The following is a 24,160-nucleotide window of genomic DNA, read 5'->3' on the forward strand; positions in this document are numbered from 1 at the left end:
TTTATCTTTCTTAATCTTCAGCTATTTGCAGTATAGTTTTAGCAGAATTGGCTGCACCCTCTCTTTTAATCTCCTTCTTATCATCCACCAAACCTGTTGAACCTGCCCTGCAGTACTTCCAAATATAAGCACCAAACAACTGAACTGCTTTTCAAGTTCCTCATTGATGTACTCACACATCGTGCTGCATAAACACCTGCATCATACAGTATATCCTAAAGCCCTGGGGTGCAATAACCAGATTTGTTCAGCATTTCTTTATATAAGTGCAGTGGACCTTAGAAGAAGCTCACTTTCTGTCATAAAAGCATGTTAACTTGATCCTGCATTGATTCTTGAACTTTCTCTTTGTCCTCAGTAGTATTTGGTGTTTGTGTTTTGTCCTCTTACCACAGTTTTTTTAGTGCGTTTGCCAAGTAAACGTTTAAATTCTGCAAGTTAACCGCTCATTGTCTCCAGCTTGTTTCCATCAGACCGTCTAACCTCCATCATCTGTGACTAAGGGTGCATTAGTACACATAGCAATTAACCTGCTGAACAATATATCCAGGTTTTCACCCACATAATAGTGGCAGCGGCACAGTGGGTAGGCGCTCGCCTTGTAGCCAGAGGGTTGCCGGTTTGAGCCCCTGTCCCTGCACTGTGTTGTGTCCTTGGGCAACATACTTAAACCACATTGCCTAATGGTAGTGCTGGTCTCTGGCTGCATGACTGCAGATGCTCGTCTCTGGATGAGTGATCTGGAACAATCATTTCGTTGTGTGCACAATGAGTTGAATCTAACATAAGCTGCCATCCATTCAGGTGGCATCTTTTCAGGGAAAGACTTGCATAATCCAGCAAGACAGTGTTGAACCATAACCCAGGGAATTTATTCAAATGGCTTGGAAAAAAAGAGTCCCAAAGGGAAAATAAGAATTTTTCGAGTAGATCAGAGAGCATTTACACTGGAGTAACCAATGTGATATATTATGAATTTCAGAAACTTCACATTAATTTATTTTTAAACAATGACAAGATGAAGCAGTCCATTTTTAATGCAAGAACACACATTTCCCTGTCTGTTGTTAGCACACAACAACCTTCATTTCTTTATAATAATGAGCTGTAATAGAGAATTGATATGAGAGAGAACTGTGCTGAGTTATTGTCTCTCAGGTTCAGTACGACTTCTTGTGCAGCGCAGTCAGAAGAAAACAAATCCTATGAAAATGTTGGTGATGGTTGCCACGGAGAACAATGAGCTCTTAAAGCTACAGTGTGATATTTGGTGATAAAATAATACAAGATAACAGAAAATACTCCATAAATGTTCATTCTCATACAAATTAAATTATTTATGTTTTTTACAGTTTTGTCAAACATAAGCAAAAGTCACTGACAGCTGTGAGAGGGTGTTAGAGCTCTCTCAGTATCACTGGTTATGTTTTCCCTCTATGTGAACTAATTTGATTGCTGCATGCCAATCACTTCAGAGTAGATAATATTTTCTGAGACTTTAATGTCCCTCCGTTTTGTCAGTAAGAAGATGAACTAACTGAGCATGTGCACAGTGTGACTCTGGCTTGTTTCCAATTGGAGAAATTCAACCTTCCCTACTAAACTGGTCTGGCTGCCATTATAAAGCAAAAAAATATGGCAAAGTATGCCCTGAACTGTGGAGCAGCCAAAATCTTATGTGAAGCAAGAATGTGAAAACATTTGGCTTTAGAGGAAGTGATGCAACACATTGATAGACATGCCCCTGTCACAACACTTTTTAAACGTTTTACTGGAAGAAACTTTAAAATGAGCATGCATTAAAAAAACACTGATCTCTCTGATCTTGTTTAAATTAGCTAAAGGATGTTCAGTCATTTACAGATAATCACACTGCTTTTTACAGCGTGTCCTAGCTTCTATGGAAAGGTTATAACTTTCCCTGAAGGACTCAGTTGCAGAACTGATGTTCTCATTCAGTCCATGTATCTAACCACGAGAGCAGTTTGGGTTTTATTCGGTTTAAGATTGCGCTGCAAAGATTTCTGACGCACCATCCCATCAGATTTACCTTTAACCAGCTGTTGACACAGTGTACTGTGGATTAGCCACAGTGACTCAAGAAATTCCAGTTTATTTGTTCACTTCTGCTGCCAACCCAGAGTTTGAGGCAGGTGTTAATGTAAAAATCACGTGGCACATGAGTGTTAGTCATCATTCAGACTTTGCTCTGTCCCTTCTGCAAACACCCGGTTTCCGCACCCTCCTCCTCATCGCTGCTGCTTGCATCAGTTTACATTTAGATTCACCCCACGGCCGAAAAAAAACGCACCCCTTCAGTGAATTCCGACGTTTCGCAATATTTACAGATTTCACTCGTGGCTCGTGCAATGTAACATGTTTTAATAAACAAACATTATAAAACATGATCGCAGAGCTGAGTAATTGTTCCTGTTTAAAAAGAGCGGGCAGTTAGACGCTTTCCGTCCAGCTGTGCAGCACTCTCAGCGGCCTGATGTGTGCAGGGAGCGCCCTTCTTTCACTTCCAGGTGCAGCCCGCTGCGATCCAGTCACAATTCAACACGAACTGCTTTCTGCCTCATAAAGGCGCATGCGCACTGCGGCTGACCCTCCGGTTTCTGCGTGCACTGCCACGTTAGTAGCGGTAGACACAAAATACCAGCTACTCTCCCAACCTGAAACAAGGGGAAAAGGACCTGAAACTAACATCTGCTTCTCCACTCCGGCCGTAGCCGAGCGCGTCTGAACCTCACGTATCTTTTAGGGAAGAAAACTCGACGGCGGCGATGTTTAAGTTTCTGGTTTTCTGCACACTGGCCGTGGCCAGCAGGGCTGAGATCGCCGAGGAAGAAGATGTCCTGGTGCTGAAGAAGACTAACTTCGACGAGGCTCTTCAGGCTCACCCCAACCTGCTGGTTGAGTTCTGTAAGTGGCTCTGCCTGCCTATAAAAAGTCTGCAGCCGAAGCTAAGCCTCCCGCTGCGGTCTCAGCTCCCGTTGCTCTAAGCTAGCCGAGTTAAGCCTGGCATGATGTTAGCATTAAACTTTGACACTTGCGATAAGTTGCTGCTGTTTAGCTAACGCACCGCCGTGGGGCATGAGTTTACATCCATGCGTGACTCTAATTCACCGAGGTGCAGAGCTGCTGTAGCTCTCCCTCTGATAAAACAGACAGGATTGATCGTCAGGCTGTTTTCTCCCTGTAATAGTGAAATTAGTCGCGCTAACGCCGAAGTGTAACGGGACTGCTGCGGAGCCGGGACCTGGCAGTGACCCTCAGATTCATTTTCTGTAAACCTCACTCGTATTGTAGCGTCTATGCAAATATATCCTTCCTTTTAAATTAGCTTCATCTCCCGGGAAGTGTGTAGAAGTTGGGTAATGCCGTGCTTTGAGACCCATCTGTTGCTTTAATAGCATTATTAAGGCCACAAACGGGGTTTCCTGGCTCAGATTTGGCCTTTGGGGTGTCGAAGTCAGTCCGCACAGAGTTGAAGGCTGAGCAGACTCTCTGCTTTATTAACTGAACTTTGCATGTTTCAGTCATTTAATGTATTTTGTGATCGAGGAAATTAGCGCCACTCAATGTTATTAAGACTTTTTTTTTTTTTATTGCAGTCTTTTCTCCTTTTGAAAGGCCAATTTTTTTTTAAACCTCGGCTGGTGAAGAGCACACAAATCTGCTGTTGGGTTTCGATTGTCTGTCGCAGTTTCGAGCTCCAACTTTCGCTTTTCTTGCACCTCCAGATACTTTGTTTCCTCTCTGAAGCAGCATATTAACACCGATCACTTTGGGCTTTCGGGCCCCGTCCCGCTTCACTTTTGTCTGATTGTTGGCCTGGTTCACAAACAGCAGCTCGGACCAGTCGGCTCTCAGGATGGGAGGGATGAAGGGCTTTGTTTGCCCACGTCCTCCTCGGCGGGGCGGGATCTCTGCGTGCAGCTAGGTTGACGTGTACTTCACAAAAGTTCATCTGTATGTGTTTGTAATGACCCGAGTGGCAAAAGGAAGTTTTATTCTTTGTGAAGACGTTAAAAAAACAAAAAAAAAAATGAGGTCAGATTAGTTGACGTGTCCTTTGTGATAAGAAGGTTTATCTGTTCCAAGTCGGTGACTGTAAGTGCAGCAGGATACCACAGTTTACAGTGAAACAAAGGCACACAAAAGGATGTTTTTATTGTGCCTTTATAATCTCAGATTATCTCAGATATTAATCTTGAAGTTTTTATGCTAATTTCAGGGAATATTTAAGTTTTAATATTAAATCTATGACTTAAATCTAAAACCATCATAATTTTTACTGTGGCTTTTCCTGGGCCACTTAAAAAATAAATTAAAAAAAAATAAGATTTATTTATTTTTCTTAAAACTTAAATCTCAAAACTTTATTTATTTTTTTCTTGAAACTTTATGACTTTTTAAAATGTCATTGTTTCTTATTTTGGCAAATATTTTTTTTTTCCTTTTTTTTTTAAAAGAGTTTCTTTTTCTTTAATCTTGGATATCATTTAATATTACCTCCCTCACCCAGCTTCATATTAAACTGAAAATTATCTCATACAAACTCTCCATTTTTCTTATCTATTTTTTTTTTCTTCAAATCAAAATAAAACCTCTGTAGGGAAAATATGTGAAACAGCAGAAATCATCTTGCATTTTTGTGGTAAATAGTGATGCTTAACACTGCTCACTCACATATTCATGCAGGTCTGTCTTCTATGCCTGTGCACTCATCTAATATTCACACAAGTCTGGTTTCTGTATCTTTGCCAAGTTTGTACTTAATGTACAGACTGGAGGATCCAGGGATTGGACCACCGACCTTCCGATTGGTACCTACTGAACCACATACAGATATATTCCTGATCCTTAAGGAAGTGCATGGCTGTTAATCCCTTAAGAAATCTGTTTACTTTAAGTTGCTCCAAAACATTCAGATTTCTATTTATCACTATAGAATTACAGTGCAGTATATTGGTCAAGATCTTTTTGTTAATTATAATTAGAATTGATTGATTTTGGGGTAAAAGATCTTTATTACCCCATTCCTGCCAGTAAATCAAAGAAACCTTCAAAGTCTTTAATCTCGTCATCACACAGCTGGAAAACTGGATCAGAGATGAAGTAAGGATCGGAATTCAGAACAGGTTTGGACCGTCCTGTCAGTCAGAATCGAACGCCTCCGGGCTCCTCGAGCACTTTCATCAGTGCTGGTTTCTTTTCCTGACAGTAACAATTTTCCAAAGTGACATCAGGCTCATTGCAGTAGAGCTTCTGAACACTCATTGATGTTTATGATAAATGTTTTGTTCACAGAGCGAAGATCAGGAATCTGTAAAAGATTCTATAAATAATAGAAACTATAAGAGCCATTTCTGCAAATTAAATCTTATCACTATCCATCTGTATATAAAGACTAAGCAGCTGATGGATGGTTTGGATAATTGTAGCTTTTAAATTGCTGATGAGAGCTGCTGAAATGTAACCTGGTCGTCTTGGTTTTATGGAGTTAATGTTGGTGGCAAAGTTTTTGGCTAGAAAACACACAGTCCCTCCTTTGTCACAGTTGTTTTCCAGCATTATGATCTGCTGTATTTCTCAGTAACAGCACAGACTTTGTCTTCCTCAGATGCTCCATGGTGCGGTCACTGCAAGGCCCTGGCTCCAGAGTACGCCAAGGCCGCTGGCATGCTGAAGTCAGAGGGTTCAGGCATCCGCCTGGCTAAAGTGGACGCCACAGAAGAGACCGAACTCGCCCAAGAGTACGGCGTCCGGGGGTACCCCACCATCAAGTTCTTTAAGGGCGGCGATAAGGAGTCTCCCAAAGAGTACTCAGGTGAGCGGGGATGCATTTCAGTATTGGATGATGACTCAATTATACTTTTAAAAGCTAGAGGTGGGCTGGGGGTGTTCCTGGCAGCTAATTTCCTAATCATTAACGTGTGTGTGTGTGTGTGTGTGTGGGAGGGGTGGAATTTAAACAGTCAACAGAGTCACTTAAAGCTTTTAATCAAATTTGTTCATTTAACAAATTTGTATCTTAAATGTTGCTGAAATGTTACTTTTCAGCTTGCATCACACCGTTTTGCAGAGCTGGCACCAGCAGGCTTCTTTGTTTGCAGGTTAACATCCGCATTGCTCAGCTGCACGTCACTCCAGTCGAGTGTTTCTGTACCAGTTTACTCTAACCCAGCCAACATACTGCAGTTCTCTTCTCTAGATCAAATACTGTAAAACCATTCAGCTTCAGAGGCTGTCGTCTGTTTTAAGGATTAGGAATTCCAGTGAAAACTTCCTGGTTTGCAGTAATTCCTGTTTTTTGCTTTTCGGTGCATCTCTTTTCTGCACGTTTACCTCTTTAGAAAAGCTCAGTTTACTCCCTGTGAGCTGAACTGAGCTAAACGTGAGTAAAATGTTGCTGAACCGAGCTACTAAAGGCCAGAGTTTGATAAATATGAAGTTTCACTGACATGAACGGGGATCACATGCACGTAAGCGGGATACCTTCCAAATCAAAACACACAGGCAGCCTGATATGACAGCAGTGGAAAATTAATGTTTAAAAAACATAAATAAATCACCAGAATGCAGGAAATGAGGTGTGTAACACTTGCTTTTTTTTTTTTTTGTCTACAGCGGCTTTTATTGACAGTGTAGGTTATGACAGGAAAGGGGGAGAAGAGATGGGGGGATACATGCGGCAAAGAGCACAGGCCGGGACTCGAACCTGCGCTGCCAGCTTTTGCCTCGTATCCTGCATCAGGTCAGGCAGAGAGAAAAAATTATGGAAATGATGACATAAGCATCCACGTCAGCTTCCTGATCAGGTCTTATCAGTTACTCCATGTCCTTCCTGATTCACTGACCACATGATCTTTTTTTTTTTAAATTAATTTAAACAAAGACGTCGGCGCTGACTAACAGATGACGGTCTGCTGGAATCACAGGTTTTATTCTGCACCAGCCGGCTCTCAAAGTGAATTTTGTCCTGCTGCTGCTTAAATGCACAGACGGTCCTGTCATAGTTTCATTTGTATTATTTTAATCATTATTTACAGTTTTTCAGAGGTGTCAGTATCCAGAAAATGCCAACAATAACATTCATGACTTGAATTTAAATATAAAGAGCACAACTTATTGACCAGAAAGCTGTATGATGAAGATTTGGCTCGTTCCACTCGCCTGCTTTTACATGCAGTATATTTTAAACTGCGGCGCTTCAGACTGCATTTCACTGAAGGGGGGGGGGGGTTCATACCTTAGTTTAGCTTTTACACACTAAATTTACATGAACATTTAATTTCTCATCACAACTAATTCCTCAGGTTGATCCTTCTGTAGTTCTACGTCATTCTGATTTTTATCTCCACACGCTGAGTTTATATTTTCAGAGTTTATTCTGGATATTATACGTCCACTAAAACAAAGCTTTAGGCCTGAGTTTTAATATCTTGTGTGTTGGTTCATACTGATTGGATCCTTTTATGCTTCCCAAAGCTCTCACAGCTATAAACTGGATTTGTGTGTATGTTTATACTTCTTAAAGGAACTATTGGAATAATACAGTGTTTGTGTCTTTATAGTATTTTTGGAGGAGACACAAATTCCTTGGGGGGGGGGGGGGGGGGGTTGCATCAGGAAGGGCAGAGTTACCCACTGTGACCGTCCCCTGTGAATAAAGGAGGACCTGAAAGTAGCTTTTAGTAGTTTTTAGAAACTTCTTTTTTTTTTTTTTTTTTTTTAATCATTGATTGTTTTTGAAATTTCCAGTTTTCTCACGTATCACACCCAAGAATCTGTTTGCATGCACTTCATTCTAACGTCATTCATCGCGCTGCTGCTAAAACACTGAGATGTTGGGACGCTGCTGCCTCGTGACTTTCCTCATGAATTGGAGTTTTCTTGCCCCTGAAATGATGCAATCGAGTAAGTTCTGTCGCAACTTAATGAGTGAATATTATGTCATAAAATGATGGCATGACAGGGCAGAAAGCTTCACATCAAATTAGCAAAGCTGGGCCCGAATGACTGTCTCCAACCTAAGTAATGTGATCTGCACAGCAGCCCAAACATGTGTCAGCCAATCAGCTGCGCTGGGCAGAAAGTGGGTTGGGCTTTGCTCCGCACGTTCCCCTCACGCTGCCTGTGAGACGTGGTCGAGGTATGTGCATTTCTTCACGTCTCCTCTGCTGGCCCGGCTCGCTTTCAGCTGGAGGAGAAGAGAGCAGGTTGGGAAGTGCTTTTGTAGAAATTACTACTCTGACTTTAAAAAAAAAAACAAAAAACTGGAGCCTCCTCCCGTCTCCCACACACTGCCTGAAACCTCAAAGCGCTGCACCAAGGCTACGTGCTGAATCGCCCCGGCCTGTTTCTCAGTCAAACTGCTGTGTTGCATCACATGTCCAGTACTCTCTCTGAGTCCAGTTGAAGTTAAACGCACAGAAAAGTAAACATGATTCAGCAGCAAACTTTGTATACTGATTTTAATTTTTCTGTCGTTGTTTGATGAATGTGGAGCTGCTTGAATGTGAAAGGGGAAACGGCTGAGCACGAGTTTAAGATGACAGAGCTGTTAGGCAGAGGTTTCAGAAATTGCAGAAGTGTAAAAATTTCACTTGCAAAAGTGCTTAAATGTTCAGAGCAGTAAATTTATTTGGGCCTCTTTGTGTCTCCATGTCTTTAGTGTGACGGCTGTGCACGTTCACTTAAACCTCATTTAAAGCTGTGACGTTGAGGTCTCCCTGAGCCGAGATCGTCTCAGTGACTGTTTTTAAGTGCAAAACAAATTTTTTTTTTTTTTTTTTTTTTTTTTTGGTATTTAAACAAAGTGCACTGCACTCTAGGGACAGTGTTTTTGTATCTACAAAGCAGGACAAACTCACGTGTGCAGTTGTCCCTGTTTGGGTTTCATAAGGTTTTATTGACTTGGACATCAAATATATATTTTTGTTAACTAAAGCTTACTCTTATCTAAATACAAAAACAACGATGCAATTTGAAGCGTCATGTTAACAGTTTGTGGATGCAGCTGATTACTCGGCACCCCCATAAGCTCATCCAAGCAGCCTAAGGATACAGGTGCTCTGCACAGACACATACCGACTCATTGGTGCCGCGTAAGATTTGAAACTGTAAAATTTCACTTCACAGCACAGGCTGTGCCACAGCACGAGTCACTTATTTCAGATAACGTCAGTAACAATTCAAGAAATGCAACTGCATGTCGGGACGATGCAGCCCGCAAGGATTGTGATTACTGGGGAGAGTTCAGAGGGGATACCCAGTTACATACGTGGGTCCTGCAAAGACCTGATGCAGTAAGGCTAATTGGGGTGGGGGGGGGTGGGGGGGTCAGTTAAATGGATGGGCAAAGAACAGGCAGACATATGGAGACTTAAGTTTTTTTTTGTTTGTTTTTTTTTTATCAAATGATTAAAATGCATGAGCCCCTCCTCCCATTTAAGACCAGCCGTTTCTGGTGAATTGCAAACTAAAGAACTTGAATGACTGTTTGTTTCAGCTGGCAGGCAGGCAGATGACATCGTCAGCTGGCTGAAGAAGCGCACGGGGCCCGCTGTCGCCACCCTGAACGAGGTCACCGACGCAGAGTCTCTGATCGCTGATAACGAGGTGGCAGTCGTTGGATTCTTCAAGGTGGGATTCAGAGCTCTATAAACCGAACGTGTTTACGGTGTCATCATCTCTAAATGTGTATTTATTATAATCCTGTTTCTCCTTTTTATATATTAAAAAAAAGCACATACAGCAGGTTAACATTTAAAATAAGTTTAAGTCATTGAGGATTGCCTCTTCTCTTTTTTAGGACGCTGGATCTGCTGATGCCAAGGCTTTCGAAAAAGCAGCTGAGGCCATAGATGACATTCCCTTTGCCATGACATCCAGTGATGCGGTTTACTCAAAGTTTGAGGTGTCCAAGGACAGCATTATCCTCTTCAAGAAGGTGACTCTCAAATATTCTGTTGCATCCATTTGAGCGCAAACATGTGGACAAACTGTGGTTACAGGAGATCACGTAAGACGCGGTTCTCACTGGCTCACACGATCATTTAAAGCTGTTACTCACAGTCTGAGGTGTAATCAGAATACGTTGTAAATATGTTATTTTGTGACTGTGAAACACGCACTCGCATGTGTGAGTATTTGCAGCAGAGCCACAGCTGCCTCTCTGATCCACACCTCTGTAACCTGATGCTGCCGACCCCGCGGTATCCGCTCTCCGTTGCTAAACTGGGCTCGTCTGAGCTTCTTGAACGTTTAAGACGTGCTTTCCTTTGAGACTGTTGCTCACCTTAATGGTCGTGAGTGTTGTCAGGCTCCGGTCCGCCCTTTGAGCAGACCCCACTGGCTGAAAGCAGAGGATGAATGCATGGAAGGTGAAGGCCTTCCAATAAACCTGTAAAGGTAATAAAACTAATTTACAGGAGGTTTAATGACAGTTGGTCAGAGATCAGTTAGCTTTCTTATCAGCTGTACAGTCACTGTGTCGATTTGTCAGAGTGGGTCAAAGTCCAGAGCGTCTCAGTCAAAAAAAAAAAAAGTAATATGGGTAAATTCACAAAAGGCAAATATCAGTTATGATAAAAACTGAGACTGTGGATGTTTTTCCAAATGCTGGGAAAAACTTCTCTAATCACTGACCTCAGAATCAGATCAAGCTGCAGTCTTCCACGCTGAATAAGTTCAAACATTAATGTCGTCACACTTTACAGCTGTAAAGGTTTTACATTAAATGGTCCTCAAACCTGATCCAGCTGTTGGAGACAGATGCTCAGCTGGAGCAGACGGCCGTCACTCAGGTCGTGCTGGGTAACTGAAACTAAAAAGCTAAAACTGAGGTTGAAAATGTTTTAGTTAACTCAAATAGAAACAAAAACTGGAGTTTAGGAGGAAAAAAATGAATATATTGCATAATTAAAGCTAAAATGTAGTCTTTAGTCTCCGTCTCTCTCAACAGAAAGCCCTGTTAACACAAACATGGTGGAGAGCGCCGGGTGAGTGCCTCTGATTAATGGAGATGAGGTCCAGCAGTTAGAGCAGCCTTTGTGTGGCATGTTAGAGCGATCACACCTCTCTTTAAGTTTAACGTGTATCCAGCCCGGTGAAGTATACCCCCCTCTTTGAACGCCATAAGAGGGAGAATGGACTTTGTACCAACCTGTAGACATGTTCTCATGGCTAACGTTGGGTCTTTGACCCTTAGAGTACTGCCACCTCTAAAATATCTGAATACTCGGAGCAAAGTGTTGCTGATTGACTTTGTCATGTCATGTTTTAATGCTGCTGGAAACGTGTGTCCTCCTGCTCCTGAATTTTAAGCAATAGCATAAACCTCAGGTTCTAAACCAATGGGATGCTGAAGCTATTTTTCATAAGTTTTGTCAGCAGGGCGAGGAAGGTGGTGGATAGAAAGTAAGCTTGCAGGCACACCTATAACTAATTGAACAGTCAGACTGCACATGTGTCCAGGTACTGCAGGAAAGCCACAGCAGGGTTTCTGACATCAGTTTATGTCTATTTAAGCAAATAAATTAAGAGCAGTTAATAATCAGACATCCTTCTCTTTATATTCGATCGTTTTTTGATCTGTAATAAAATTTCGTGCAGTCCTTGTTGCTGCAGCACAAAGAAACTTCACGTCATAAGTGCATCTGAGTGCTCAGCCCTCAGTCCTGGATGAGCTTTCTTTTTGGCAGATGCACAAATGCTCAGTGCTTCTTGTGCCATTGTCTGGCCTCCGAATCCTGTTGGTAACTTCATCCTGACACGAACACCGCTGACATGTGTGCAGCACTTAAGCAAACTCTCCCAAAGCAGGGGCTCAGTTTTAATAAACAGCTGGGAGTCTTTCGCTTGTTTATCTCACCGAGGGTTTTGGAGCTTAAGTTTCAGTGCCATCGAGGCTGGCCGTGTGCCACAGGCCAAATGTCCTCTCTATTGTGCCAGTAAGAGCTGCTTGGCACAGCTGCACCCCTGCTATTCTTAACAGCCGATAAAAGTCTGTTTGGTCTGCTGGGGGTTACTGGGGGTTTTTTAAAGTGCTTCGTCTGGGAAATCTATGTCCGGTGTTCACGGGCAGACTTGATGTGACACCAGGTGGGTAATATTTGTATCTAAAATGTTTCCATGTTTCCTTTTACAGTTTGATGAAGGGCGCAACACCTTTGATGGAGAGCTGACCAAAGAAGCGCTTCTGTCTTTTGTCAAGGCCAACCAGCTGCCCCTGGTCATCGAGTTCACTGAGCAGGTAATCGCACATCAGTATGATCGTTTAGATCACGCCACACAGCTGTCCACGCTCCAGATGTGTTCCTCACATGTCAAACTCTTTTCCTGCAGACCGCCCCTAAAATCTTCGGTGGAGACATCAAGTCCCACATCCTCATGTTCGTGCCCAAAACAGCCTCAGACTTCCAGGACAGAATGGACGAGTTTAAGAAGGCTGCAGAGGGGTTCAAGGGTCAGGTGGGGCAGAGCTTTTGCTGTTAAGGGCAAAATTGTAGTAGCAAGAGATTTGTGTAGTTTTTCTTTGGGTTGGGTTGTTCCATATCACCATTTACAGACATTAAAGGTCAATAGTTTGACCCTTTTGCCTGCACCCTGACACACACCGGGAGGGTATTTTGAGTAAAATAATTCCCTGATCCGGTCCGTTTCTTCTGTCCAGATCTTGTTCATCTTCATCGACAGCGACGTCGACGACAACCAGCGAATCCTGGAGTTCTTCGGCCTGAAGAGGGAGGAGTGCCCCGCCATCCGCCTCATCACCCTGGAGGACGAGATGACCAAGTACAAGCCAGAGACCGACAGCATCACTGCAGAAAGCATCACTGCGTTCTGCACACAGTTCACTGAGGGCAAACTCAAGGTTGGGAACAGCGCTATAGATAAATCACACAGTGAAGCTGATTGCATGAACGCATGCAGACATCTTTCTGGAATCTTAGAAGCAATTGCAGCCTTAATCCTCTTAATGCCATAATGTATCTGTGTGAGCTTTGCACTTAAGAATGTGCTTTAAATACTCTCTCAAAACCAGAGTCTGCTTCTTTCTAAAGAAGGTTTTGTTTTTTCCTTCTGTCTCTCACAGCCTCACCTCATGAGCCAGGACATCCCTGAAGACTGGGATAAAAACCCTGTCAAGGTTTTGGTCGGGAAAAACTTTGAGGAGGTTGCCTTCAGTCCGTCTAAGAACGTCTTTGTGGAATTCTGTAAGAGCCTTCTCTCTTCTTTCTGCAGTGCAACCCCTTTTTTTATTTTGTTATGGTGCAGCGTTTTCATCCAGCATTTCCTTAAAACAGAAGTAGGTTAAGTTGAAGTGGTTCATCTTTTTAACAGGGGCATTTTTGCAGTCACGCTCTTAGGTGGGAGATTTGGCAAAGCCCCTTGTCTGAAACTCAAAACTCCCTTCCTTGCTTTGCCCCTGCTAAGCCCTTTTCAGATATCTGCTCACTCACACACTCTCTGCAAATTAATTTGCTTCCAGACACTTGATGCTGAAACGCGATGGTTAAAAATAACTGCAGAATTGTTTCTATAGCGATCCTTTTCCAAATTGGCACTATTTTTGGAGCAATTTTGAATCTCTGGCCATTAACAGCTTAGGTCGAGTCACTCAAAGCAGGAAAGGCCCTGTATGCCCTGACAGGTGAGGTGTTTACTAGCCAGCTAAAGAGGAGCAAGGTCATGAAGCCGAGGCTGTACGTGACATGCAGAGTGTGTTTGCTTGTTTCCAGCTGTGTACCGTATGAGGTACAATTAAATTTTGAGGTGTTTAAAAAAATGCTAAAGAAACTTGCAAGTAAGCTTAAAATTTTATTCTCCGTGTCTGAGCAGTTTGCATCTTTTTAAAAAAAAATGTCAAAACTTTCTCGGCTGTCTTGGGATCAAACTGTGAGGCAGCCTCGCTTCTTTTCTGCTCCCAGTGAGCAGCGCTAGCTAAAGTTAGCTTAGATACTGAACCATATCTATTAATGGGGTTTCAGCACATAACTCCAAACTGCAGAAGCTTCAGGGTTTGTCGCTGTGTCTACCATAGCTGGTCAATGCATGAGTGGTTCTGCTGTTTACTTGACGTCCTCGGGTTAATAACCGGTTTTCTTTCTTTGCCGTTTTAGATGCACCGTGGTGTGGACACTGCAAACAGCTGGCTCCCATCTGGGAAAAGCTGGGAGAGAAGTACAAGGACAGCGCCGACGTTATCATAGCTAAAATGGACTCCACAGCCAACGAGATCGAGGCTGTCAAAGTCCACAGTTTCCCCACTCTGAAGTTCTTCCCTGCAGGAGAAGAGCACAAGGTGAGCGTCCCTGACAAGCTCGCACTGAGAATACCAACTTTGCTGATGATTTTATGGACTCTGTAGTTTAAATATACTAAATTATAGAGTGTTTTTTGTAATTTATGGTCATGTTTGGAGTAAAAACGGAGGGAACACAGCACCTCTAGGCTTTTTTTATGACCCATGTGTCCAGTTAGACCCAAACTCCACACCAGGTTCCTTTTTGTTTTATTACCAACCAGGAGAGAAGCTGTTTCCACCCTCAGTAGTGATCTTATGTGTTGCATGCCTTTGCTCTTGTGGGTTAGCGATCTATGGCCCCATTGCTGTAGGGGCCTCCTCAGTACTATTAGTGCCTCCTGGTTTAGCAGCATTAACCCTGTGCAGAAACATGAGCCTGCTGGTCTGAACGTTTCTGCAGCATTATGTTGGTGTGTGGTTCCTATAGATTCCTGCTCGATGACTTCACCCTCTTTAAGATGGCCTGCACATGCCTTACACTTAACTGGCCAGGCATCCTCGTGCCACTTTCTCTTAGGAATCTTAAATGAGTGCTATATACCAGGGTTGCCCCATAGTGAGTGTGCAGATTAGCCCACGACCCCAATTAGATGAAGCATGCGGAGGACTCTGGAGGCAGCTGCAGCGACAGACGTGATTATGTCTGCTTTAAGATGCTAAAATTAAATTTGGTCGCTTTCTAGCAGCCGTCCTTCTGCCTTTCACTGGTTTCTTTCACTGCTTACAGATCGTCTTTGGACGACTTAGACGAATAAAGTTAATCAGCTCATTGTTGAGGCTCAGCCGTGTTTTCAGTCTTTGCTCATTTCTCAGAAATCCCATCTCTCCAATTCCACTTGACTAAAGTTAACTTTAGTATAACCATGTCATATTTGGTCTGAGATACATTTTCAGTGCACCACCTTCTTAATTTTCTCTGTACGTGCACTCAGAGTCCTTTGGATAAGGATTAGCACGTATATCAATGTGAGGAGACTTGTCTCGGTACAGTCCTTTTTGGTTAGTCTTTCTGAAATCATCTACAGGTGATCGACTACAATGGGGAGAGAACACTTGAAGGCTTCACCAAGTTCCTGGAGAGCGGCGGTAAAGATGGCGGCGCCCCCGCAGGAGACGACGATGACCTGGATCCTGAGGTGAGATCCTCAGAGATGCTCTTAAATGCAGAGGCGGTACTTTTACGGGCACCGTTGAACCTCGTCGATTAGATTACACTCAGCAGTGACGTGCTGGAGTCGCTCGGTTCCTCGAGCTGTTTAAGCTTTTATGGATGTAGATGTACAAATAATCTGATGTGGCAGGGAAGCTGTTAATAAGCTGATAAGTAGGCAATCATGAAAATTAATATTTAGTTAAAATTTAGGCTTTCTGCGGCAGTCCTTTGGTCGTCAAAAATTAGTCACACCCCTTTTTTCCTTCACAGTAGTTTGTTGCATCGATGTCGCATTTTGATTCTTTTTTTCTTTTTTTCTTTTTTTCTTCAAACCCACCAATGGGAAGGTGAGTTTAAACCAGCAAATCAGGTTGGTTTTTACCTGCTGATGTGGCGCTGCAGCACTAATAGAAAAATCTGGCTGCCCTAATCTTTACTTGATGATGAAATCTGATCGCATTTTCGATAGATTTGAGTTCTCTTATCACTTTTTGCAGCTGAATCTCGATATAAAACTAGCCTGGACATCAGATTTGGGAGCGTGCACGTCTTCCTTTGCTGCCCTGCTGCTTTTTGGAGGCATATTTGGTGTAATGTCTGCAGCTGCTTGAAATAGATCCATGAGCCGAGGTCTCATGAGGATTTTAGGTCGTGGCCTTAGAACTGGCCCCCACTGGCTGCAGTTAAAATGGCATAACTGAAAAAACGTAAGTATTAAAATATGTGAAGAAAATTAAAACTTTGTTTTTTTTTTTTTTTTAAATATAGTTTTAAATAAAGTTTTTTGTTTTTTTTGTTTTTTTTTTATATAATCTCAGGAGTGCTCGCCCTCATTTCTCAGGTGAAGCCGCAGAGATGCTTCCCTGCGTGGTATTACTCTGCTGTGCTTGTTCACGTTAGCGCAGGGATTCTCTTTGACAATCCACTGTTGCCACAATCCCCCCCGACTCCCCCCATTCTCAGAAGTCTAATTGCAGCCCAGTCCTCTAATGCCTCCTGCAGCTGTTGTTGCTGTTTACTGGGCTTTGCTTGGAGACCTGAGCCTCCAGAAAGGAGGGGGGGGCAGCACGTGCAGCAATGCGGTCACCATTTAACACCTTCACATATGCCACACCTCTCCTCGCTCCACCTGTCCTTAGATTAGACAGCGAGCTGTCTGACAGTGTTGACTGCACTTCCTGCTTGGTGATGGATTTCAGGGGTCAGAAGTCATTTTCAGTAGTTTGTCACAGCCGCAGCTGGATTCACTGAGTTGTCTTAAACTGTCCTGATAATCACAATGATAATTTTGAGAGACTCCACCTGTAATCATTATGAGCGTTGTTTGTCAGATTAATCTTGAGCCTCTTATTAATTTTAAGTTTCCTTCAGTAAGCCTGGAGCACAGCCTTGTTGAATGAGATAACTGAACTGAAACGCAGTCACAGGTCCTGCGGCCACCTGTGGCTCAAAGTGGCTGCGGCCCAAATAATGCATAACAATGAGCCTTCATAGAATTTGAATAGATTATAGGTTGTTGTGAATAATGGAAAGTAACCCAAAGAGGCCAAACTGTGTTGCTCGTTATTTGACCTATAAAATCTGTCGGGTGCAACATGAATTAGACCGATCACTAACCCCGCCTCTCTGCAGGGTTTGGAAGACGTGGAGGACGACTCCGACGGCGAGGACGGAACTGACGACGACGGGCACGACGAGTTATAAACGTTGGCACAAACGGAGAGAGAGGAGACGAGTCCCGCCCTAATCCTACCAAACAGTCACCATCACCACCTTCACTTCCTCGTGGACCTTCCCTGTCCTGTGAACATTAATTATTCCCCTTTAACTTCCTCTCACTCAGTCAGTAAGCCGGCCTGATAACAGCCCGCCAGCTGGGCAGGGCACCCCCCCCCCCTTCTTCCCTGTCACATCTTCAACCTCCCAACCTCTGGCCAGACTGGTCTGGTCCCACCTGGCGGGACCCTGTGGAACAGTGCACCATCTCCTGTGGGAGACCTCAATGCCTTGTCTGCAAAGCTCCACATCAGCTGTCTGCCTTGTATATTTTGAACCAAATGTAAAAAAGATGGCGTTGAGATCCAGTTTGAAAATGTTTGTTTTTCCACATGCTCCCCCCCCCTTAAAAAAAAAAAGTCCTTGCTGTTCATTTGTTCAGTGTGGGTATGAGCTAAACGGGCGTTGTAACCTATATCTGTATGTAAGGGGGGGGGCTGCCAGTGTTCTCCCTCTGATAGGACCACAGGTATGTGTGGCGGTTTTGTAAGAACTGATCTCTCAGGGGAAAAGGGGCCATTCTGTAGATGTTTTCACTAAAATAACCCCCACAGTGTAGCACAAAGGGCCCCCCATCTGTAGCCGAGACCAATTATTTTCCTTCTGTCAGCGGGGGGGGTTATTCTCATTTTTCATTCCCAAATCTTTTGGCTCTGCCTCCTGGTTTCAGCGTGGCTACTGACTCGACTCTAAAAGGAACAAAGTTAATGTTTTGGGGAAAATCCTGTTTTTATTTAATTGCTTTCGCTTCGAGCTGTTTTTTTATTTTTTTTTTGGTTTTTATTATTATTATTTAGGACTTGTCATCAGCTGTTGCTGGGTTGACCCTGTTGGGGCAGAGTTAACCTGTTTACACACTCTCAGACCTGGGGGGTGGGGTGGGGGTGGGTTCTGATAGGTCGCACTGCATTCATGCCTAATCAGAGATTTGTTGTTTACTGCAGCAGAGATTGGTTTAGTTTACTGGTTGGTCTGAGAGGTGTCTGATATCTGAAGCAGGGAGGGAACAGTTGGAACAGCCCCACCCCTCACCCATACTGTACCTCCTGCATCCCTTTTGGCTCTACCCAGGACCCTTTGCCTCAGTGGGGGGTGTAACTGCGTGTGTGCATGTGCGCATGCTGTGTGACTGGTGTGATGAGTATTTTCTTGTCGTGTGTGTGTGTGTGTGTGTGTGTGGTGGGGAGGAGGGGAAGCTTGAGTAGAGCGAGGTGATGTCAGCCGAACAGCGGTGGTGGTGTGGGAGGGGGAAATCTAACAAAGCATTCCATCATATCCAAATTAATGTGGAAAAACGTGAAATGGTGGCCAATAAATAAAAAAAAAAAAAATGTAAAATTAAAAGTGTGTCTGTTTTTGTTAAACTGCAGATTAGTGACGGCTTCATTTCACGTGACCAGGATGAGATGAATGTAAAATACACGGAGGGGTCAGTGAAGGTATTTTAGTTAACTAAAACTAAACTTAAACACGGGGGGGCTGATGAACCTGTTGGAGATGTTTATGTGACTGTTTGTATGCAACACTGATTCTGAACTTCAAATTTCTGCCATAACTACCATCAATATTTAAAAAGACTAAAACATAAATTTGATCCTAGATTTTGGATTTTTTTTTTTTTTTAAACAGGTGTTAAAGGAGTTAAAAACAGGTTAAATAAGGTGTGTGTGTGTGTGTGTGTGTGTGTGTTGCAGTTAGATAACCAACATAACAGCAAATTATGGTAAAAGTTTATCTCATAAATGCAGAAAAGCAAATGGTTATAAATTTAAATCCAAGTTTAGTGACAAAAGATTTGAGAATTGACGCAAAATTTTAAATTATGTAAGAACTGAAATGAGCAAATGCTCAGAGGGAGACGATCAAAAATCAATCAATCTGTTTTAAGATTAATGCAGAAAACAGTCAAAAATGCCTTAACATGAACTTCAGAAAAGCAGCTGAATAAAGTTTGTTTTCGGTTTAGTTCCCAGAGCCGGTTTGAGAATCTTCAGTTTCACTTTTCGTCTTTTATCTGTCGCAGCTTTTAAAAATCCGACCGGCGACTAAAACAAAACATTTTTCAGCTTCACTTTTCGTTCACTGGAATAACTTTGGACCAAACTGGGAAGTTGGGATCACATTAAACAGGTAAAAATAAAAACTCTCCTACATGTGAATTATTTACAGTATTTAAAGTTAAAATGAGATCCCAGCAAAACTAAATGCATCATCACTGTCATCAGCTGATGAGCCTCACAGAGCTGCCGCTGTGACTGCTGACTCGTGTTTGTGCTGCTTTCAGACACGTAGCCTCGACACTGGAGGTCAGCACTGGGGTTAACAGTCCAAGCCCCCCCGCCCCACCCCCTCAGTGCAACCTTTCAGTCCTCAAACTGAGGCTGGTGACAAGTGTCTCAATCCTAAAATGTAATTTGCTTCATTATTCCAGCCATCTTACTCAGTAGTAGATTATTTTATTTCACACCGTGAAGGTCTCAAAGCTCCACGCTAAGTGGGTCAATACAAATCATTTTATATTTTATGTATTCAGCTAAATGATTTCAAAGAAAATTAATGTGTCTAGTGTGACTCTCCTTCCTCTGTGAGAACTACAGGTTTACATTATTGTCATACATAGCCATTTTCTATAAACTGTGCTGTGGGCACAGACAGCTGCTGACACCACACACAGCTGCTGATGGCACAGACAGCTGCTGACACCACAGACGGGAATCCTCGCTCGGCTTCTTTTCAGTCCACCTGAAGCTGCATGTGTGGCTGATGTAAAATCCCCTGAATGAATCCGTGTGGTCACAAACAAATTAGCAGACGTGCAGTAATCCACTCAGCGCCTCATCTTCACCACCTGATGATGAATCACTGAAACACACCCATGAGTCAGCTTATAGCTGAGGGCTGGAGAGAGGAAAAAAAAAAGCACACATCAGACCCTTCTGGTTATTGTTTTTAATGATTATTGTTTCTTGATAATTGATACGTTTGTGTTGGTTTGTGGGTTTTTTAATCATAAAAACTTATTTTATACCCACTGCATTTGTCCATCCATGCAACCACCTTCCATCCATTCTAATGCTTATCTAAGTTACGGGGCAGGCTAAGCAGAGACGTTTGCTTCCCCCTCTCTGGTCACCTCCTGCAGCTCTTCCAGGGGAATGCACAGCAGTCAGTTGAGAGTTGGATGTTCTCCTGGTTGGGCATCCCTGAAACACCTCACCTAGGAGGCATCCTGGGCAAATACCTGACCCTTCCAGAGGACGCTCATTTCTGCCACTTTCATGCACAGTCTTATTTTTCAGTCACTCTCCACAGGATGTGGATCAACATGGAAGAACCGGTAAATCGACAGTATCGCCTTGATGCTCAGCTCTCTCTTCACCCACTCATGAGCAACACCCTGAGATACCCGAACTCCTCAAACTCAACTCCCATTTGCTATGATGGCAGTTAGGTCTCATTCTGTACTGCTTTATCGCAGTATTAGTGCATCAGAGTACTGAATCCTTTCATGCGCCACCACAGGAGCCACCACGGGCCCTGTGCCAAACATGAGAAGCATTTCACCAAAAACAACTAAGTTTAAAGAGAAACAGTCAGAGGGTTTCCCAGATCTGTTTGGATTTTTCATCTGGACGTTATGATTGAACAAAACTTAAAGGCAATCCATCCAAAACTGACGCTGCTGTGTTTCATTCAAGTGAAATGAAGCAGAAAAATCTGCACATTTAAGGAGTCTGAACAGAGCGTTGCCTTCCTGATAAAGAGGATGATGCAAAGTTCGGTAATCTGGAAGTTACCCTCCTGTCTTACACGTAATGATGAGAACCATGATGACAGAAGTCCTTTCCTGACTGTTTATGTCAGGCACTTACTGGTCAACAGCCTCACCTCACCCCTCTGTGACCCTGTGCCAGCAGTAAACCACTTTTATCCTGCCTGGTGTTTACTAGAAGCCTCCATTCCCCCCCGCACCACCCCGCCCCACCCTTGCACTAAGCTGGCAAGATGTCACCACTATCTTGAAGTGAACAGCATCTGGACATGTGGGGGTGACAGCAGAGGTAGAGGTTACTGGCTGTAATGTCTGGAGACGTGAGGCTTGTGACAGGCCAGTGGGAAGGCCTGCCAGAGGGGCTACTCATCTTCCAAAGCTCGCCACTGGATCTGTGAGGTGTTGCATCCTAAAATAGCCCGACAGAGTATAAAAAGACCCACGGGGAGGCTGGGCCTCCAGAGGAACTCTTCTCTAGACAGCAAGAGAGCCACGCTGAGAACCGACCGACTAATCTTTTCTAGTTGCTGGATTTGAAAGCTTCTGCAGACACCATGATGAAGTACTATCAGTGCCCTGCATCCCAGACTTTGGGAATCAAGCCTTGCACTCAGAACATCCCAGTCACCTGCAAAGCTGCCGCTTCTCTGAAACCAATCCGAAGCGTCCACTTCCCCAATGACATCCTTTTCCAGGACTACGTACGACAGGGTGAGCTGGAGAGGATCGGACGCTTCATCCGAACCCAGAGAGTGCAGCTCAACACCATTTACCACTCCGGTGAGAGCGACAGGAATGAAACGCTCAGTCACACAAACAGAAATGCTGCTTCTCAGACTTCATTCGGTGTTCTAACTCCGTTCTGCCTTTCTGTCTGAGCAGGTATGGCTGCGATCCACGAGGCCGTCCTGTCTGGGAACCTGGAGTGCGTGAAGCTGCTGGTCCACTATGGAGCAGATATCTACCAGAGAGACGAGGAGGGATGGACCCCGCTGCACATGGCCTGCAGCGACGGCTTCCCACACATTGCACGGTGAGCATCAAGACTTTCTCACCTACAGTTAAAAAGTTGTGCTCGAAGAAAAAGTGTGTGCAGCAAAAACGAATCACAGGGAGCCAGCTGGAGGCAGCTGACGCCACGTTTACAGTGGCTCCACAGATGCAAGCTCACCCCCTCACACTGAAGCATGCTGATCTCTGTCACTGACGAGGGTTTATCTTTCTTTCAGCTATCTTCTCTCCCTGGGTGCCGACCCTGAGCTGGAGAACGACTGCGGGGAGACGCCGGCCAATCTCATCGACGAGGACAACAAGGAGCTGCTGGAGCTCTTTGGGCTGGCCGCCAATGACTGAGACTCCCTGAAACGGCTTTTAAACCCTGAAAATCCTCTGCTCAGCAGGAATGAGCAGGGAAGGCCACGTCGCTCCAGGATCCTGATTTTGTGAGCTGCCTCAGCTTTGGAGATCCAGGACTGTGGAGGTCTGGTGGAAGGAGGGCTGACAGAGCTGGTTTGGCTGCCCTCTGAGAGGAGTCAATATTTGCTGGAAGGACTCCAGCAGCACAGACTTGTTGTTTCCTGTCAGGGCTTCAGATCTTTAATATAATGCAGTGAACTGAGTGAAGCTTCGGATTTTGTTTGGTAGGAATATTATGACGGTTTCTGAATGTTGCTGCTCACACAAACGGTAGCTCTGAAAGCTTTGTATAAAATGAACAAGCAGGCTGCAGTGTTTTTACAGTTTTACAGTTCAAGTTCATTCATCTTGCCTTGTGATCATTTTGAGTTCTTTTTATGACTTTTTATACTCCTTTTTTAAATAAAGTTTATCATTTTGTCTGACTTTGCCTTCATTTAATGAAAAAAAATTAATTTTGAACAGATTTACTGTTGTTGAACTTGTTGTTCTGCAGATTTAAAACGACATAAAGCCTCCAATGCCAAAAACTGCAGTACCTCTAGTGACCACTTGAGGCTGGCTCCAAAAGTGAGTAGATCCCGTGGTCCCACTCTGAAACTGTGAAACCGCACACTCACTGGCATTCAGCCAGTCATCAGCCAATGACTGCACGTTGTGTAATCATCCTTTCTGAGAATGACCAAAATTTAGAAAATTGAACCAAATTGAGTGACTGAGCCCATAAAACTCATCTGTAAAATGTTCTCAGAGGTCAGGAGTGAGGGTCATGTACTCATGCTGTCTGTGATCAGTCCCCATATAGAGTCCTATGCTAATATACCCAACTTTACAGCAGAAAAAAGCATGTTTACAGCCCACTACAGAAATGATAGCATTCACCCCCATACACTGTAGAAGAAGTTTACAGGGGGTGACCATAATTCACCAGTTTAAGTCACCCCCTTTAGCCCTGTATGGGAGCACATCCCAGGTGGGATTTACCCCAAACAGTGTCGGGTCGGGTCACTGATGGGAAACAATGAAAGGTATACTGGATTTCTGCCCTCAAAGCTGCCAGTTAGTCTGGTTTTCATGAGGACTTATTCTTACAGTCAGTATGTTGGTCCTAAATTTGACCTGACTGATGCTGACCTGAAAATGCTGTTTCCTCAGTGACAGCGCAGCATCTTTCATGTTGTCATGGTTTCAGTGTATCTGCTCTATTTGAATGTCAGATTAATTTGGATTTTATTCTCCTGGGACTACATCACCCTCGGTGGGAAATGTTTAACAGCCTGAGAGAAGACTTTGCACTTCCTGTGTGACGTCCTTAGAGGACAGAGGAGGGATGCATGTACTTAGCTTTGCACACCTGTGGTGAGGGAAGCTGTAATTGTTCTGTTAGTTTCTTTGTGTCTCTACAGACTGAAGATTAAAGGCCTTTTTAAAAGCTGTCCAAACCTATCTTTGAGTACCTGGATCTGGATTTTTTTATGGCACTTTTTGGTCATAATCTTTCCATTTTTCTTAGTTTTATCCACCTGTTCAGATTGATTACCTGTGTACTGAACCCCTCCGTACATCAGACCTCAAAGTTTTACCTGGTCACTGTTGTGTATTTGAGTCCTTATTCAGTGTTTAGCCATATTCTGTCAGCCTCTGTGGTATTAAAGCACGTAACAAACAAATATAAAAACAGCCAACATGCAAATCTTATATAAGATTAGAAAGCACAAGGTGC

At 43.6% G+C, this 24,160-nt stretch overlaps 2 protein-coding genes across 2 annotated transcripts; both read left to right on the forward strand.

Moving 5' to 3' along the window:
- Positions 1-2,583: 2,583 nt before the first annotated feature.
- On the forward strand, positions 2,584-18,565 carry p4hb (prolyl 4-hydroxylase, beta polypeptide). Its single transcript, XM_030745655.1, has 11 exons — positions 2,584-2,925; positions 5,630-5,836; positions 9,521-9,654; positions 9,824-9,961; positions 12,161-12,265; positions 12,358-12,483; positions 12,686-12,886; positions 13,109-13,229; positions 14,136-14,317; positions 15,346-15,456; positions 17,106-18,565. Exons 1-11 carry the CDS (start codon positions 2,787-2,789, stop codon positions 17,175-17,177), a joined length of 1,536 nt encoding a protein of 511 aa, XP_030601515.1. The 5' UTR covers positions 2,584-2,786; the 3' UTR covers positions 17,178-18,565.
- A 2,943-nt stretch (positions 18,566-21,508) lies between these two features.
- Positions 21,509-22,732, forward strand: ppp1r27b (protein phosphatase 1, regulatory subunit 27b). Its single transcript, XM_030746235.1, has 3 exons — positions 21,509-21,801; positions 21,904-22,054; positions 22,251-22,732. Exons 1-3 carry the CDS (start codon positions 21,576-21,578, stop codon positions 22,372-22,374), a joined length of 501 nt encoding a protein of 166 aa, XP_030602095.1. The 5' UTR covers positions 21,509-21,575; the 3' UTR covers positions 22,375-22,732.
- The last annotated feature ends 1,428 nt before the right edge of the window (positions 22,733-24,160 follow it).

Source organism: Archocentrus centrarchus, chromosome 1 (assembly GCF_007364275.1).
Source record: "Archocentrus centrarchus isolate MPI-CPG fArcCen1 chromosome 1, fArcCen1, whole genome shotgun sequence".
In the NCBI taxonomy this organism is placed as follows: domain Eukaryota; kingdom Metazoa; phylum Chordata; class Actinopteri; order Cichliformes; family Cichlidae; genus Archocentrus; species Archocentrus centrarchus.